Source organism: Chiloscyllium plagiosum, chromosome 14 (genome assembly GCF_004010195.1).
Source record: "Chiloscyllium plagiosum isolate BGI_BamShark_2017 chromosome 14, ASM401019v2, whole genome shotgun sequence".
Taxonomy (NCBI): domain Eukaryota; kingdom Metazoa; phylum Chordata; class Chondrichthyes; order Orectolobiformes; family Hemiscylliidae; genus Chiloscyllium; species Chiloscyllium plagiosum.
In genome coordinates this window covers 15444153-15463856 of record NC_057723.1, presented here as the reverse complement: position 1 = coordinate 15463856, position 19704 = coordinate 15444153, and the positions used below count along the sequence as shown (strand labels likewise).

Here is a 19704-nt window from a genome sequence, read left to right as displayed (position 1 = left end):
TTTCTTCAGCCAGAGAGTGGTGGGCCTGTGGAATTCATTGCCACAGAGTGCAGTGGAGGCTGGGATGCTAAATGTCTTCAAGGCAGAGATTGATAAATTCGTGATGTCACAAGGAATTAAGGGCTACGGGGAGAATGCGGGTAAGTGGAGTTGAAATGCCCATCAGCCATGATTGAATGGTGGAGTGGACTCGATGGGCCGAATGCCCTTACTTCCGCTCCTATGTCTTATGGTCTTATGGTCTTATTTTGATGTATATTGTTTGTCTTTATCATGCATCATAGTAGAAAATGTCATTCCATTTTGTCCAAGGTTGGAGGTGTTATGAATCTGTTCATAAACCTTTAAAGTTGTCTTTAAAAGGGCAACTGAAAGGTCACATTGGAATTTTTTCCTAACAATGTATTTCTTGGAATACATGTATTAGCTAATTGCTAGATGTCACCTTTTTGAGTTTTTTAACCAATAGTGAGTATGTGTTTGAGCATAATATTGGATTTAGTTCTGAGAAATGACCTCTGGACCTTAAACTTTAGCTCTAATTTTTCTCCACAGATACTGCCAGACCAACTGAGATTTTCCAGCAATTTTTGATTTACAGCATCTGCTTTTTATTTAGAATTTTCATTGATGTTATTTTATAATTTATATTTTCCTTCTTTTAACAAATCACCACCTCCTGGCGAATGCCTGTGTTGTTTATTTGATGCTTTATATAGATAGATTCCTAATCATCTGTTCAGAGATATTAACACACATTTCTGGAGCAGGTGAGACATGAACCTAGAATTTTTAGCTTGCAGGTCAGGACCTTACCACTGCACCACAAGAGCCCCTCCCCCCCAATACTTTGTACGTTTTTGAGGCTATTGCCACGGCCATGTGACAATTGATTGAAGCCTAATCTGTTTGACAACAATCCATTTTCCCTTTTAATAACTTCAGGCCAATTGAGTATGTGAAGTTGGAAATCAATTAACCCGCACACTTTCTCCATGTATTTAATTTCAGAAATAAGTGTTCAACGTCCTTGAGCTTGATTTAAGCTACAGATTGAGAGTTAAGGAAAATACAGTGTTAATAGATTTTATTTGTGTTTGTTTTCAGGTCCTCCAGTTAATGTCACATGCAACATATTTATCAACAGTTTTGGCTCGATAGCAGAAACCACCATGGTGAGTGCCTCCGAAATGTTCACATTAACAATGATCTGAATCTTTAAGTAGTGATATAATTTGATAAACTCAGATTTAAGGGAATGTCTTTCACTACACAATAAACCCATAGCATGAGGTTTGCAGATATTTGAGATAAGATCAAAGGTTGAGTGAATGCTGGTGATTTAAATTTAATTATCAATACAGAGTGGAGAGCATGCAGAAAAGGCTATTTAAATATCCACTGGAGACAGAATGTCAATAAGTTCAAGAGGATTTGCACAGTTTCTTTCAAAAGAAACAATTGAAAATTGTAAGGAATTACTTACAAACTAAAAGTATTGCAGATTTGAAAGATTTCAAATATAAACAGAAAATACAGGAAGCACCCAGCAGGTCAAGTAGCAGCTGTGACGAGAAACTCCATGTCAACATTTAAGCCAGTACTCCCTATAAGAAATGGTGAGACATTAAGTATAGTTTAAATATTTTGAACATTGGAGTTGGTAAGAGGACACTTTCTAGTGCAGTACATTGCTATGCACGAGTACCACTCGCTAAATTGTGAGAACTCACAGCTTTGCAGAATGCACTTTCTGAGAATGTAATTGCCCTGTTAATCACATTTCCATCTCAGCAGATCTCTGTCCCCACTGCACTCCTAAGGGATCTCCTAATACCTGTTCACTCTTTTGTGTGGGCCTGTGCCTGCAGTAGAGTAAACTTAGGATTGTCATGGCGACAAAACGTAGAAAAGTGTTTTCAAAACCCTTGCTGTTTTGCCAGTCATTCAGCTCGTTCTCCTAACCCCAACCCACAATGGACAAGTTTCAGAAGATTGTAGCTACAAGGACTCATCTCATACTGCAGGTATAGGACAGGCTAAAGGTTGTGCAGGAAATTGTAATATCTTGAGGAAAAAATCCATGAAGAATATTTCAAAGCTCTCATTGCCTTCTGGCTGCTACATTCTAGCAACCATAAGAGGCCCAATTTTGGCTGCTCAAAGAACCTGTAGACTTAAGAACTGTCAAAGTAGAAAACCTGCACTTAATTCAAATGGAACATGACTCCTCTTTGGAGAAACAAACTAAATGGTTACTGTCTTTGAATGTGTGTCAGCGAGTTTCTAAGTTGGCTGATCCAACAGAACATTTCTTTCTTTTGTCCAATTAATCATTTAAAGTGATTAACATGCATAGCTTTTGATCTCCACATGTAAAAGGAAATTGCGATGTGAGAGTAAATCCAGCAGCTGATGAGCATAATGCTCTTGTTCTGAGACATGCCTCAAGCAGAACGTAGCAGCAGAGTATGTGATGAATCCTCCAAGATTTCTTGCTGTTTTCTTAGGGAACCACAAGCAGAGAAAAATCTCCAAGGTTTCCTGTCTCATTAGTCATGCTGTTTTTGTATCATTTGGAAGATGGCATCTATCCAACATATTTTGGATTCAAAGACAATCTCTCTGTGCAGATTTTATTAACAGTTTGCCTTCAGATTGTGTGACTGATCCTAAAATGTGCAAGGGTTTATTACCTTGACAAAATCAAAGCCCTGAGTCTGGATGAGACTAACAGCTGTTTGAGGAAATTGATCTCCTGATCTCATCCATTTATATTGGTTTTAAACACCAAATGGTCAGGGATACCCTCATGAGTATGTTTCCTTCAGACTAGTTTATTCCTTTGCTATCATCATAAGAATTTTTACTTTGTGAATTGTTCCTTGTCTTGGAATACAGTGTTCCAAAGAAACAACTTCCTAAAAATTATTCTGGTTATAGCATCTTTCATTTCATTACAATTAAATTTTATTTAATTTCTCATGTCATTTTTTTATCCAGTATCATATAATTACCTCTGCTCACTTGTGAACTTTAGTCAACACTAAAGGGACATTGAAGCCCTGTTAAACTTGTTGGCCAATCTCAGAATGCTTGCTCCAAAAGTGTCCATACAAATGCAAGTAAAATTCATCAGAACTAATGAAGGGTTACTGGAATTGAAACATTAACTCTTGATTTTCTTCCCATAGATATTGCCATACCTGCTGAGTTTTTCCAGTACTCTCTTATTTTGCTTCATAACTCCAGCATCTGCAGGTTTTTTTGTTTAATTATACAGAAATAGCATTAGGCCCACTTTTCCATTGGAAATAATTGTCCACCAAAAACTGAAGATGGGAGTTTTGTCTGAATTTGGTCTGTAAATTTCATCAACTGTGGATGTCAATCTAATATCTGATATCTTGCAACTTTGAGGATGAAGGGAAACGAAGGCATTGTGGCAATGTTGCAAACCAGAGGACGAGGCTAATATCCTGAGGTCTCAGTTTCAAATCCCACACAGTGAAATTTAAAGCTAGTCTAATGGTGACCATCAAACAATTGTCATAAAAACTGATCTGGTTCATGGATGTTCTGTAAGGGAAAAATATCTGTCACATCTGGTTGACATGTGACTCCAAACCATTTCAAAATAAATCAGTAAGGCACTCAGCCATGTGAAACTGCTATGAAGCCTTAAAAAAAGAAATGTATCAGGATAAGATCTCTAGCATCAACCTAGGGGACAGAAAGAGTAAAGGCAAATCCAATGTTAGCAACACTGTGAGCAGTCCCATGTACTCATCAAGTAATGCCCTGAAGTGGTGCGAAAGCTTTGATTCTGTAAGTGTGACTATGTCCTAGACATCGTTATCATCATCCTTGAGCATGTCCTGCCCACCAGAGATAGTGACTCACTAGAATACGATAAGGAAGGACTTGTGCTGGGAGTCCTCAGCATTGTCACTGAACCCATGTCCTCAACAATATGAGAACCCAATACGTCAGTGCCGAAAATAAGACTGATGCATTTGCAACATCAATCAGTTAGAAGTACCGAGTGGATGATTGAATTTGCCCTCTTCTTGAGGTCCCCAACTTCACTACTGTCAGTATCCAGCCAATGTGATTCATTCAACATCATAGCAAGAAATGACTGAAGATAGTCAATCCTGTAAAGGTTCGGGACTCTGACAGCGTCCCTGGTAATAGTACTGAAGATTTTTGTTCTAGAACTAGCCATGTCCCTAATAATGCTGTTCCAATACAGTTACAGTATTGATATCTACCCAACAATATGGAAAATTGCCCAGTAACGAATAATCTGCTCACTGATGCTCAATTTAGATTCCATCAAGGCCCACTCACAGAACTAAAGCATCAAGGTGGCCTAGAAAAAATTTAACCAATAAGAATTAGGTGAAACAAAAACTTTCCACTGTTTGGAATCATAACTTGCTAAAAAGAAGATGGTTATGACTACTGATCTCAGCTGCAGGACATCACTGCAATAATTCCTTATCATCAGCCACTTCATCAATATCCTTCCATCCATCAATGGATCAGAAGTGGACTTGTTCGCTGATGATTGCACAATGATCAGGTCCATTCATGACTTCACTGACACTGAGGTAATCCATGTTCAAATGCAACAAAATGTCAACAAAAATTGAACTTGGGCTGAAAAGTGGCTAGTAGCACTCATGCCATGCCAAATGTCAGCCAATGACCATCCTCAACAAGAGAGAATCCTACCATTGCACGTTGACTTTCACTGAATTCCCACTTATCAACATCCCACACTGAAGCAAATCAGAAGAGCTTCTGTAACAGCACCTTCCAAACCCTTCACCTCAAAGGACAATGGCAGCAGATATATAGGAGCAACGTTGGTGTATCAGTGCATAGATTCTAGATCCTGTATATTTAAGACAGCTACATGGCATCACAACATATGGCATTCCAGTTTAAAAATATCCACATCACCATTTGCCATTCTTTCTGTGCAATAGACTCAGTAAAGTGTTCAGTCATTCATTAATGTACATGCAATGGACAGCAACACCAATAAGCACAGAACCCATATATATAACTCTTGTGATATTGTAGTCATGTAAGTAGTTAGTGTTATTAATAAACATCAAGGAATCCGACTCAACAAGAACCTGATATCTTGTGATCTATGTGATTTCTGTTAACATACAGAAAACAATCTTTAAGATACCCTCTAAAGCACACACTAACTTGTCTTGAAACTTTGCCATTGTTTGTTCACTGTTGCTGATTTTAAAATCCTGGAACTCCCTTCCTGAAAGGACTGCTGTGATCTCATTTGAAGTTAATAGAGGATAAGTCAGATTCTGGAGTGAAAGCTGGCTTCGCAGACCATAAGTTTTATTTTTTAAAATTCAGTTTCCATAGTGGTCAGTCACAGAATATAGTCACAAGAGGCTGCCAACATACCTACAACAAAAGGACACCAAATATTTATTACACACAAGAAGAGAAAACAAAGTTAGAAAACAATGTGAAAATATTTTATCATGAGCAGCAGAGTCAACCCTTTTACCCAGCAATATACTTTACAAATGCTCAACACCAGTGAAGTCTCACTCCTATTCTGCACTCTAAAATTTCTTAAAATTGACTCAATTGACAAAATTACATATGACATCCTTTCGTTGAATTTCTGCACTTTCAACAGATATGTTTCTCTCTGGTACTGTCTTGCCTCGAGACACAGTAACAGAAGTTAACAAGTTAACAGAAGTTAAGTATAAAGTTAAAAATCACACAACACCAGGTTATAGTCCAACAGGTTTAATTGGAAGCACACTAGCTTTCGGAACAACGCTCCTTCATCAGGTGATTGTCAAGTATAGAAAGTTAGAAAGTACTATACCCAACTTTTCAAGTGATACTAAAAAAGGTGGGAAAATAAGTTGAAATGAAGAAATAAGAGATTTACAAATGGACATAGATAGGTTAGGATTATGGGTCAAAATATGGCTGATGAAATTTAATATGGATAAGTGTGAGTTGCTATCCATTTTGGTCAGAGCAATAGAAAAGCAATTTATTATCTAAATGGAGAGAAACTTCAGAGTGCTTCAGAGGGACCTGGATGTCTCATGCACAAATCACAGAGTTTGCAGGTACAGCAGGTAATAAACTGGGAGAAAGTGAGGAACTGCAGATGCTGGAGATCAGAGTCAAAATGTGTGGTGCTGGGAAAGCACAGCCAGTCAGGCAGCATCTGAGGAACAGGAGTGTCGACCTTTCGAACATAAGCTCCTGATGAAGAGCTTATGCTCGAAACATGACTCTCCTGCTCCTCGGATGCTACCTGACCAGCTGTGCTTTTCCAGCACCACACATTTTGACAGCCAGCAATAAGGAATGCAAATGGAATTTTAGCATTTATTGCTAAAAGAATAGAGTATGGAAGTAGGTGAGTGTTGTTTACTGTACTAGGCTTTAGTGAGACTGCACCTGGAGTATCATGTATAATTTCTTAGCCCTCTTACTTGAGGAAGGATGTAATTACGTTGGAGGCAATTCAAAGAAGGTTCAGAACATTGATTCCTGAGATGAGGCCTTTGTCTTGTAAGAGAGGTTGAGCAGGTTAGGCCTATAATCTTTGGAGATCAGAAGAATGAGAGGAGACCTAATGGAGAAATATAAGATGCCAAACGGGAATGACCATATAAACATAGAAAAGATATTTCCTCATGTGAGGCAAGTAGAGAATGAAAGATTATAGTTTAGGAGAAGGGGTAGCAGATTTAAACAGTGATGAGGAGAAATTACTTCTGTCAAAAGACTGTGAATCTGTGGAATTCACTATCCCAGAGTATGGTGGATGCTGGGACCTTGAGTAGATTTAAGAGGAGATACAGATTTTTAATTAGTAATGAGTTGAAGGATTATCAGAAGCAGAGAGGCAGGAACATGGATTTGAGACTGAGATGATCATATCAAATAGCAAGGCAGGCTCGAGAGACTGAATTGATTATTCTTGCTCCTAGTTCTTTTGTTCTAATGTTCTCAGTGAAGCCAATATTCTTGACCAATTCCCTCTATAAGGATTTGTTGCACTACTCCAACTGCGGCCTTTCCATTAATGAAGCCACTCCTTTAACCAAATCTATATAAGGAAATGATTTGTAAGTTCCCTATATACATCCAATTAATAACTTTTGCTTTCATTAGCCCCTCTTCAAGACATAGAACATAGAACATAGAACATAGAAGAATACAGCGCAGTACAGGCCCTTGGGCCCTCGATGTTGCGCCGATCCAAGTAACCAAATCTATATAAGGAAATGATTTGTAAGTTCCCTATATATATCCAATTAATAACTTTTGCTTTCATTAGCCCCTCTTCAAGACGTATTATAACATCAGCTACCATCTGTGGCTGACTCGCTCTAGTGCTTTTGAATATCTTCATTGATTTACCTCTTTGATTTGAAGAATAAGGAAAAATATCTCCCTTTGAAATAAAATATTCAGAACCTCCAACAGTCTGATTATCTTGCTCAACACAGAGTTCTATTCATTTCCCTAAGCCATCTCTCCCTTCCTACTGATTTCTGAGGAAAACCATTCCACCTGTACCACTGTTACAATCATATTACCAAATTTCTTTCCTGATGCACGCTTTTCTGATAATTCTATTGGTCTTCCTATTGGTGCAATATGTCTCTCTGTAACTTAAAGAAAATGGCTTTAACATGTCCAGTCTTATTACAATGAAGCATATTATTTTCTTTATATTTATTTTTACATTCTAGCTTTTCTCTTTTAATATTTTATTTGCTCACAGTGACTAATACATGTTGCATCCAAAGATTTCCTATTCCTCTTTTTCCCTTGTGTATTCCTATGTAACCATTTTCCAACATGTAAATGGCTGCATAACATATCATAGGTGTTTGCCAGATCTATTACTTCTTGGATGTCCGATATTTGGTATTCAGCAAAGTAAGCATTTTTATCATAAACATTATTCTTATGCACTTGCAGCACTAAAGGAGGTCATTTTGCCCATCATGTCTGAACCAATTAACAAAGACTTGGCTACACTAATCCACTTTTCCAACTCTAGGGTCATAACTCTTGAGACTATGGCTACACGTGAATATCTAAATGCTGCTTTATGGTTTACAGAGCGTATGAGTTAACTTTCTTTTCAGATAGTGTGTCCCAATCTCCCATCACTATCTGAGTGAATAAAAATCATCCTCAGCTCTCCAATTAGCCTTATGCCTCTTGCTAAAATCTATTGCTAACTAATTATTGATTCCTCTACTAATGGAAACAGTGTCATCCAATCAATCTTATCAATGCACCTCATCACCTTATAGACCTCTCTCAGGTCATTTCTCAACTTCCACTGTTCCAAGGACAGCAGTGCCAGCCTATCCCATCTTTCTTCATTACTCAGACCCTGTAGGTAAAAACAATGACTGCAGATGCTGGAAACCAGATTCTGGATTAGTGGTGCTGGAAAAGCACAGCAGTTCAGGCAGCATCCGAGGTTTAGCAGTAAAATCGATGTTTCGGGCAAAAGCCCTTCATCAGGACTACAGGCAGAGTGCCTGAAGGATGGAGAGACCCTGTAGCCAAACCAGCATCAGGGTAAATCCCCTCTGCATCTCTAATGCAATCACAACCTTCTATAATGCAGTGATAAAAACTGCACTCAGTATTCAAGTTGTGGCCCAGCTAGCATTCTATACAGTTCCAAAATAATCTCCCTGTTTGTGTAATCGACGTGTGATGTAAGGTGTGTAATTTATATATATAACTATATTATTTATTATAGTGTTTGTTTTGAGTTGGTTGCATGTGGGTTTTGATTTGTGTGTCAGAAGGGGTTTAATGATTAAATTACAAGTAATTCTCTGCCCCCAGTTAATTATTTTAATAACAGCATGAGAGAGATAGTTCTGGGTGTGTAATGGAGTTTTGTTTTCAGTGGGAGAGTTTTTATGAGCAAAGAAAGTAAGCAGTTGTCTATTGAGTTTTCACTTTAGAAAGTCAGAGATTTGTTACTTTCCAATTGTTTAGGGGAAGTACCCATATTTTGAAAGAAAAAGCTTTTTGGTTTCAGCTTGCTGCAAAGGTTTTGTTTGAAGCTTTGGAATTACTCCTAATGAAAGAAAATGGCTTGCCACTCTTAAGAAATAGGTTACCTTAAGATAAGCAGTTTAGTCTGAAGGTTCCAGACTAGAGGTGTGGATACAATACTGAAGGAGTTGCCTGAGACTGAGAAAGTCTAGGCTTAGTTATATGAAAGCTACAGCAAGAAGCTATCAGATCCTCAAAATGAGATATTAAAGCCACATTTAAATTAAGCCCAATAGATCTGATAGAGAAGGGGATTCTCTCTCTGGTGTGAATACTTTACCGGAATGCTTTTGATATTAATGGGATTATATTTTTAAGGGCATTTCTAATTCTTTACATCTGTATTATATGTAAATAGCTTTATTTGTTTAATTTTATGCTCATTTCTTTTGCATAATGAAATTTATTATTAAAACTGAACTTGCAACATCATGTGTTTGTGTTTCAGTGAAAGACTGCCTGGCTAAAACACCCCATAATAAAACACAAAAATAAGTTTCAGTTATTCAGTCTGGAATCTGATTTATCTAGTATTAACCTCAGCTGAGATGTTAGCAGGTGCCTCAGCTAATAAAGGCAAATATCCCCATGCCTTCTGAACCTCCATTACTGCCCTGCCATCTTCAGAGATTTGTGGAGGTGCACGTGAAAGTCCTTTTAATCTTCAGTACATTCCAGGGTTCTACTATTTGTAGTGTAATCCTTTGCTTTCACAGCTCACCCAGAATTTATTACTTCATATGTTTTGGGATTGAACTCCATTTGCCACTGCTCTATGAACCTGACCAGTCCATAGATAACCTCCTGCAATTTATGTCAATGATCCATTGCTAGACACTATTTTTTGAATTCTTCCATAATTTTTATTTCCCTCAATTTCTCAAAAGTTTTTCTCTATTTTCAGTAATCTGAACCCTTGATTCTATAACTGTGCATTTTTCCTTGCAAATTATGCAAGCACTTCAGATAACCACTGTCAGTCCAGAGCTGGAGGGGTTGCAGAGGAGAGTCATCAGGATGTTACCTGGGCTGGAGAGTTTTAGTTATAGATAGATTAAGATTCTTCTCCCAGATATAGAAGAGACTGCGGAGGAACATGATTGACATGCATAAAATTTTGAGGAGCACAGATGAGAAAGAACTTTTCCCCTTCGTAGAGAGATCAATAACCAGGAGGCATAGATTTAATGAGTCCCGATGAAGGGCTTTTGTACAAACATTGATTTTCCTGCTCCTCGGATGCTGCCTGATTTAAGGTAAGGACAGAAAGGTTGGAAAGCGATGATAGTTTTTTTCCCAGAGGGTGATGGGAATCTGGAATTCATTTCCTGCAAAGATGGCAGAGGCAGAAATCTTCATAACATTTAAGAGGTATTTAGATATGCACTCGTGATGCCAAGGCATACAAGGCAATGGGCCAAGTGCTGGACAATGGGATTAGGGTAGTTAGCTTCTTGTTTTTGACCAGCACAGGCTTGATAGGCTGAGGAGCTGTCTTCTATGTTGTAGTTCTCTATGACTCTGTCACTAAGTGCCAACATCTTCTCTCTGACACCTCACACTCTATCTTTGCTCCTATGCCTGTCTCCTATAAGGCTCATGCTGTACCACTTTCATTACAGCCTGCAACATCATCACAACTGGCCAAGCTACCTCAATACCCAACACCACCAACCCTGCGTGCCATTTGCACTGCCTATTAACTTGCTCGAGACACTTCTCCACCTGCATTAAAGGTAATAACAGTGCCATCCCTTTCACTTCCCTTATTACCTGCCTCTCTCTCATTCAGGAGGAAAACAGCCCACAGTAGGACAGAAAGAAACAAGACGGGCTGTGTCCTGCCCAATGTTCAGATCCTTATCCCTTATATGTAGAGGATCCTGACTCTGACTGCCCAAGCAGGTAACTATCCATGTCCAAGCTCCTGGATTGGGATTGGAGGCTGCCTTGACTTGCTGTGCTGGAAGCCCTGACTGAAGGCACTCTTGCTTGACTTGAATGGGGACTGCTGATAATCTTAACAAGATTCCTGGCTTTGTCTCTGTGCTAATCATCACAGCAATATAGCAGGTCTTTGAGTCTGGTATCTCTACCTGAAGGGCAAGGCTCAAAATGTAATGCAAAGCAGGGATACTGTGAGCATCCAATTAGGATCAAAGTGAGTGAGTCTGAAGAGAGCACATAAACAACTGAGAGATGCAGCCTGGTCCAGTCCATGAACTGAGTGCAAGTCCCCAAATGCACGGTATCCTGGCTGCAGCATTACAGTAATTCTTGATATTGCACCCCAAAGTGCAACATTGAAGGGAGGAAGCATCCTGTAAGTGAATTGGAGAAGGTCACTGAAGGTTCTTCTGAGCTGACACATGTTGGACACCAGTGTCAATTACCATGGGGTTCATGTAGTCGATGCTCATGACTCATGAAATATTAATGCTTGGTGTACCACATGGATGTCCTTTGAAGGAAAGAGCAAGCTGAATTTGCCAGGTACCCACTCAGATTTCCATGTCCAAAATTCAGTGTCCAATTTGCTCATAGTGGGTGCTAGGTTGGAAGAGATGGGATGTGCTATTGACAAGCTCCTTAACAAACAATAATTCCTCTTAATGGGCAACTTGCTGCTCTCTGACCAGAAGCCTGTCTTGACATCTAGAACTTACTTCAGAGGTAGTCCTGAAATTAAGGTAGGCCTTGCTTACTGTTGACACAATTCTGCCACCTTTCTTGATGTAGTCCACAATATTCAGGCCATATAAGATTCCATCCTTTATAGCATTAGGGATCAAGCATTTTTTGGCAACTTCAACTTCCCCGCTGTCTTTTCAAATTAAGTGAAATATCTTTCAATGCCATTTTTGTAAACTCAGGAACTAAATACAAATTTCCAGTTAAAATGAATCCCTCATTAGCATGAGACTTATCCTCTGAATGACTGCCCATTATAAGCTTTTCTTTTGCCAAGTAATGTGTCTGCTTGACCTCTCCTTGGAATTTAACCTTTTTTAAATTGCATTTCTCTTTCTTTTTCTTTCTCTTCACTTTGTAATTCAAGCTTTCTTAATTCCAGCTTTCTTTGCCCTCTTTGTTTCTCCTCCCTTTCCATTGCTCTTTTTTCTCATTCTTTTCTCTTCTTATTCCGAATTCAAGATGGTTCTTCATTTCCAATTGAATCTTTTTTTAGTGGTGTCCCATCAGTTTTCCTTCCTTTTACTTCCAACTGCTAATTACTTAAGGCCTGTTACCCTTATGAGATCCTACTTTTATTTCTACTTACAACATGTCTGCTTACACTCTCAAATTGGATTTCAAATCATCCACTGTTACATTTTTGACTCCATGAAAGCTCTTTGCAACAGTCAAAGCCATTTTGAAAGGCTAAACCATGTAACATCTCCTGTTTCTCCCCCCCCCCCCCCCTCGTCCCCCCCCCATATCTAGTACATTCATGTGATTGTTTCTTTCAGATTCACAGATCACTCTTCGATTCCTCTTAAAAAGAAATAAGAATGAGACAGGACAGATTTAAAGTGATGTGTGAACAAAGCAAGGGTAATGTGAGAAGATAAAACTTCTCACACTGTGAGTAGTTAAAGTATAGAATGCATAGCCTGGAAATAAAGTAGAGGCAGGTTCAATTGAGGCATTCAAAAGGACAGTGGATTTATGTTTGGATAGTAATTATGTGCAAGATAAGGGAAAAAGATAAAAGATTGGCACCAGATAATAGAGTAGGACCAGATAATAGAACCAGTGCACACAAAATGGGCTGACTGGCCCCCATCTTCACCAAAACAATTCTATGATTACTGACTGGCAACCACTTATTGAATTCTTAGTAAGACTTAAACCACATTCCAATCAAGTCAAAGATGACTGCACATTTAGGGCCTGTTTCCACACTGTAAGTAATCTAAAAGTAATCTAATCTAATCTAATAATAGAACCAGTGCACACAAAATGGGCTGACTGGCCCCCATCTTCACCAAAAGAATTCTATGATTTCTGACTGGCAACCACTTATTGAATTCTTAGTAAGACTTAAACCACATTCCAATCAAGTCAAAGATGACTGCACATTTACAGCACTATACATTCTACATTCCAAGACCACAAAGTGGAACCTACCTGCTTGCAAAGTCTCAAAGGTACAATTGCCTTGAAGAAGTGTGGAAAATGAATGAATGGGATAAATCTTCCCGTGAGCAAAATAGCCACATAATCACCTGGAGAGTTCAATTGAGTGGAGACAAATTACCAGATAGAATCACTTCAACAGTGGATCTCTGGCTATGATAGGAATGTGCTAAGTCACATCTAGAAATGTGAGACAGGCATCTTGAACTCACTGTGCCACAACCACGTTTGTGGTAATTGGGCAATTGAAAAGGGAGATCATGTGACAAATGTGCTAAACTTTTGCGTGGTTGTGCAGCTGTTTTCTCTGTAGATCATGGTAAGTATATGAAGCTATGTAGAAATAAGGGCCTTGTGTGGTTCTCTGTGTCTCCCTCTCTCACCAAATATTCTCACATTATTGGATACATCTGAACACCTTGTTATCATAGCCAGAGACCCACTGTCTAAGTGATTATATCTGATGGTTTGTCTCCATTTAGTTGAACACTCCAGATGATTATGTGAATACTTTGCTAATGGGATAGGAGATTGCCCTTGCCCATCTTCTTTCCAGACATCTAGAAATTTTCAAACCCAGTCCACCATTTCATTTTGATTCTTCATGTACCGCAGGTAGATATTTGCAGATGAACCCAACACCCACAGCTGTTATGTCAGAAGAAGTTAAGTTGTCCAACTACATCTTCAACCTGCCTTGACCCCAACCCAGAAGAACCACAGAGGTCAGCCTGAAGCCAGCCAAGTTACCAACTTCAAAACTTGTATGCTCCCTCCCTTTAACTTTATCAGCCTTTATCGAGCTTCATCTATTCTGACCTTATAGAGGTTTATAAAATCATGAGGGACATGAATAAGGTGAAAACCTAAGGTCTTTTTCCCAGGCTAGGTGAGAGGGAAAAAATATAAAAGAGTCCTAAGGGGCAACTTTTCTTATGCAGAAGGTGGTACACGTATGGAATGAGCTGCCAGAGGAAGTGGTAGAGGCTGGTACAATTCCAAAATTTAAAAAGCATCTGGATGGGTATACGAATAGGAAGGGTTTAAAGGGATATGGGCCAAACTCTGGCAACTGAGACTAGATTAATTTGGTTGGGAGAAATTGAGGACTGCAGATGCTGGAGACCAGAGTTGAAAAGTATGGTGCTGGAAAAACACAGCAGGCCAGGCAGCATCCGAGGAGCAGCAGAATCGACATTTCGGGCTTATGCTGCCTGGCCTTGTGTGTTTTTCCAGCACCACACTTTTCAACTCTAGATTAATTTGGTTGACATGGACAAGTTGGACCAAAGGGTCTGTTTCCATGCTGTACACCTCTATGACTCTATGATTCTATGCAGTCCATTGTATGGGAGCACATTCATTATTTTCTTCAAATGAGTGAAAATAGAGTAATGGAAATGTATCACACAGAATCAGAGCCTTTGGTCCAATTTGTCCACGCTGACTAGATATCCTAAATTAATCCTCTGGTAGCTTGTTCTATACATGCACCAAGGTCTGCATGAGAAAGTTGCCCCTTAGGTCCCTTTTATATCTTTCCCCTCTCATCTTAAACCTATGCCATCTAGTTTTGGAGTCCCCTACCCTGGGGAAAAGTTTTTGACTATTCACCCTATCAATGTCCCTCATGATTTTATAAACTTCTAAAACGTCACTTTTCAGAGAAAATAGCCCCAGCTTATTCAGCATCTCCCTACAGTCAAATCCTCCCTCCTGGTAAATCTTTTCTGAACCCTTTCAAGTTTAACATTAGCTGAGTTTCTCTTTTTAACAACACAAATAAATATTGGTCTTTTATAGTCATAGCATGTAAATTGATAGATATTAAGTTGGCAAGTATATCTTTTCTTAAAAGAAAAATAACACTAAAATAAAAACATCTATGGATGTTGGAAATCAGAAATGAAAGTGCCAGAGAAACTATTCAGGTCTGGCAGCATCTGTAGAGAGAGGAAAAGTTATAAGTTTGAGCCAAGTGAGCTTTTGTCAGAGTTCTGAAACTCAAAATATTAACTCTGTTTCTCTGTCTACAGATGCAGTCAGATCTGTTGAGTTTCTCCCACACATTCTGGTTTGCTTAAAGAAAAAGCATTGTTACAGTTGAATATCAAGTGGGAATTTAGGGGAACTACTCAAGCCCATTTCACCTGGTTGTAACACCAGGCATCAGTTCACAATGTCCATGGTCTGTTAACTTCTTATCACCTCTCTCAGAGGCTCCTTCCATCAAGCCCATTTCAGCTCCAACTCATGACTTCCTGCTCAGAACAATTTCTCTGTCCAGCTCCCTCCTATTGTCATTTGCTGGCAGGAACTCAGATTTCAGCCACCCTAACAACTGGGATGCCTGGTGCATGTCAGGGCAAAAAGGCAAGAGTCAAGGAGAGAGAGTACAATTTCCACATTACACACTTATCATCTTTGTCTCATCCCATAAATTAAAACAAGAGCCTTTTTCTACTGCTCTTACTTATGCATGTATTTGCATTTCATAGTGGTTTTTCAAGAATTATGACTTTAAAAGCCCTGTACAGCTGCCTCTTCCTGACATGTGATCAGATATTTACCTACATTCTCTCCTCAGTCTGTCCGCTCCTTCAGCCCCCACATTGGTATTATTGGACTGCAGTCTGCTTTCAATAATGTTAATTCTTATTGTTACGTGATGAAAGTTGCCAGTCCAGTTATATTTGGGTGGAGGTAATCTTTTTCATTTTGGAAAATAAAAACAATTATACAGCTGAAGGCTAAATTAGTTTGTTCTTTCATTACAGCTTGGGACAGAAATTGTGAGGCTTGTGAGTGCTATCCCAATGAACTCTGCTATCCTGTTGCTTTGATGTTTGGCAACGTGTTTCAGCTAATAAAAGGCTATTTACTGCCTTTTAAATGCTCTTTATCTGTAAAGAAAATAGTATTCATTTCAGGAGAGGAATATGAAAGAAGTGAAGTCTACACCTCGTTACATGTGCAGATATATGGAATGCTGAATTACAAAGTGAAATACCTTGTTAGCTTTAGTTTCACATGTTACCTTGTTAGCTGCAGAAGCTGAATCAAACATTCCTTTGAGACAGTTGGTAAATGAGCTGTCTCAGCTGCAGCGCAGCATGCATCTTTTATAGCCTTAACTTTTCCTTATGCAATATCCTCATTATTTGTCCTTTTTTTCATGTTAGTGAACAAACAGTCGAGTTTCCAGAAATAATTCATCAATTTATTCTGACGGCTACTATCTCCTTGGATTGGCATTGACGTCAGTGTATGATAAATCTGTTTTACACCCATATATAGTAAAGCTTCGTAAGTCCAAATGAGGTCTGCATATGGCAGAGTAAGGTAATTATCCTTCAGGCTAATATAATTACTGAGTAAGAAACTAGTGTCTCAAATTAATAAAACTGTCAGTTAACCTTCCTGCTGTTGTAATGTTTAGACACTTTCACCCTGATATCTGTCCATACATCCTAAGGTGTCACATATTTCACCAACTCTGGTCAGATTGTTTCCCTCACCTGGTGCCAAATTGGTGTCATTTACCTCATGCCAATTATTGGATGTCTTTGATGTGTCTAAAGGTTCTTTCTATGCTTCTTCCAAGAGTCAGCCATGATTTGCTAGGTGTTATCAACAAATCATTATTTTGCTGCCTTTGTTGTAGTTCAAACCAGCTAATTTCACATGTTATTTCTATACTATTAGCTATTTCTAATCCTTATGACTGATGAATGACTAAACACTTCAGTAGTAAACTGCTCTGTTCTACACTAATGCTAGTATATTAGACTACAAAGATAACTCATTGATTAAAGTTGCATAGAACTTGCATTCCAGCTCAAAAAAAGGTCATGAGTTGGAAAGCAGGTCAGAACGGCCTCTTTTTGTGCCGTAACATTTTTATGACTCTACGGTTCAATAATTTTCATTTAGAACATTTTGTATTCAGAGTAGATGAGTTAAACATCAGAATTAAATGATTATCCTTTGCGGATGAAGAAATGGGCAGAGAATGGTATTAATGCTTTCAAATGAAAAACTTGATCATCAGTCAAAGCTTAAAACCTGGTCATTAAAACTCTTCTAGTTTCCTTTTCCAATTTCATGTATTTACTTTAGTTGGGGCATTTACATCAGTTCTCACAATTGTCTTCATTTTGCTTCTTTACCAATAAATTAGATCTTCAATAGCCACACCTATGTCTGCTTGACCTTCAACATTGTATGTTCCCAGGGTTGCCAGTTCTACCAATGTGAGAGAGTATCCGATAGACTGATCTGCTCTACATATACTTACATATCATTTTCAATCACACATTCTTAGTCCGATATTTTACAGTCTTTTCTATCATTATATAATAATGGTCTTTTAAAATCCTTATGTTCATTTTGTCACTAAATATTTGATCACCATAATCCATGGTTTCAACAAGATGACAGTTCATATATTCCTTACCAAATCCCCAAGGTTTTCCACAGTCATGTCAAGGCAATGGATTCCATGGTCATGTTCAGGAAAAGCATTGAATTTGGCAATGACTGAATTAAATGGCTGAACAATTGGCAGAGAGAAAGTTACTGGTGCTTGATTTTAATGCCTCAAATTAAGTCACCTCTTAATGCTCTCCATGCTCCAAAGTGTCTAAGATTATTCTCCTTCACTGAATTATCCTCTGAGATCTCCCTGTTCAACTGTTCTCTTACTCTGTTACCAGCCTCCATTGTGTTGTAAAATAATATCTTCTTGAATTCTCTTTTAAAGCTTTCCTCACTTAACACCATGCCATTCATCCATTTCCCCTAAATCCTTTAATATCTTTTACATTCACAGTAAGTCAACTTCATCATCCCATTTCTCAACACTATATCATCACCAGACTAAGTACTCGATGAACTCTAATATTCCATGTGTCAACTCAATGCCAGTTTCAAACCCTCCTTCTACCCAGTTGATGTGCTTTACAATACTCTTCTTCATATCCTTTTGAAACTGCATCCACATTTTCATCGAGCCCTGACAAACTCAATCTTCTCCTCTATAAAAACTTCCAATGCATTGCTGCCCTTGCAAGTAGTCCTGATGTTTAGTTTTCAATTCCTTGATGCTTGCCATTCGGTCAATTGTGACTGCTTTTTGGCATTGCTTCTGCATTAGTAGTGAATACTTTAGGAATGTCCTGTGATCTTGCACTGACAGACGAAGACTTGATTCCCTTTAAATTAACTGTATAGGTTTCAGGTGAGAGGTGAAAAATATAAAAGTGACCTAAGGGGAAATTTCTTCGCACAAAGGGTGGTGCGTGTATGGAATGACCTGCCAGAGGAAGTGGTGGAGGCTAGTACAATTACAGATTTAAAAGACATCTGGATGGTTATATGAATAGGAGAAAGTGAGGACTGCAGATGCTGGAGATCAGAGCTGAAAATGTGTTGCTGGAAAAGCGCAGCTGGTCAGGCAGCATCCAAGGAGCAGGAGAACATAGAACATAGAACATAGAACAGTACAGCACAGAACAGGCCCTTCGGCCCACGATGTTGTGCCGAACATTTGTCCTAGCTTAAGCACCCATCCATGTACCTATCCAATTGCCACTTAAAGTTCGCCAATGAGAATCGACGTTTCGGGCATGAGCCCTTCTTCAGTTATTCAGTTATATGAATAGGAAGGGTTTAGAGAAATATGGGCCAAGTGCTGGCAAACGGGACTACATTAGGTTGAGCTATCTGGTCAGTATGGATGAGTTGGACCGAAGGATCTGTTTCCGTGCTATACATCTCCATGACTCTATGGCTATATAACTGATCATTTGATCTCATTTTGGTTTGGCAGATAGAACAGACTGAGTGGAACTTGAAGTACAAATCAAAGGAAAAAGTGGGAAAATCATTGCTGTCTATAAATAATCTTCTATTCTCATTAATGGTACACTGTTATTCTGTTTCTTTCTGAGACCACAGTGTATAAACTCTGTTTTCCTGTCACTTCCTTGCAGGACTATAGGCTCAATATTTTCCTTCGGCAGCAATGGAATGATCCGCGACTGGCCTACAGTGAGTTTCCTGATGACTCGCTAGATCTGGATCCATCTATGTTGGATTCGATTTGGAAACCAGATTTGTTCTTTGCTAATGAGAAAGGTGCTCATTTTCACGAAATTACTACAGACAACAAATTACTGCGAATTTTTAAAAATGGTAACGTCCTCTACAGTATCAGGTAAGTGGCAGCCAAATGGATGAGGAGAGAGTGCAGGTTATTTAGTGAGGGGTAATATTGGAATCTCATTCAATGAGTGCAAACACAGCACTGAACACAACATGGGAAATTGATGCTGGCTGCGGGATATATTTTAAAAAGATTTGCATTTACACAGTGTATTTTTCAACCAACAGACACCTCAAAGTATTTTACAACCAATTAATTACTTTCGAAATGTCAGAAAT

At 38.7% G+C, this 19704-nt stretch overlaps 1 protein-coding gene across 4 annotated transcripts in view; it reads left to right on the top strand.

The window, feature by feature from the left end:
- The window catches only part of glra1 (glycine receptor, alpha 1), a 174701-nt gene that overhangs the window by 63048 nt on the left and 91949 nt on the right, over positions 1-19704 (top strand). For all 4 annotated transcript variants that reach the window (XM_043703247.1, XM_043703245.1, XM_043703249.1 and 1 more), the window contains 2 exons: positions 1108-1175; positions 19254-19477. In XM_043703247.1, coding sequence (XP_043559182.1) covers positions 1108-1175; positions 19254-19477 — 292 coding nt within the window. The remainder of the gene's footprint in view (positions 1-1107; positions 1176-19253; positions 19478-19704) is intronic.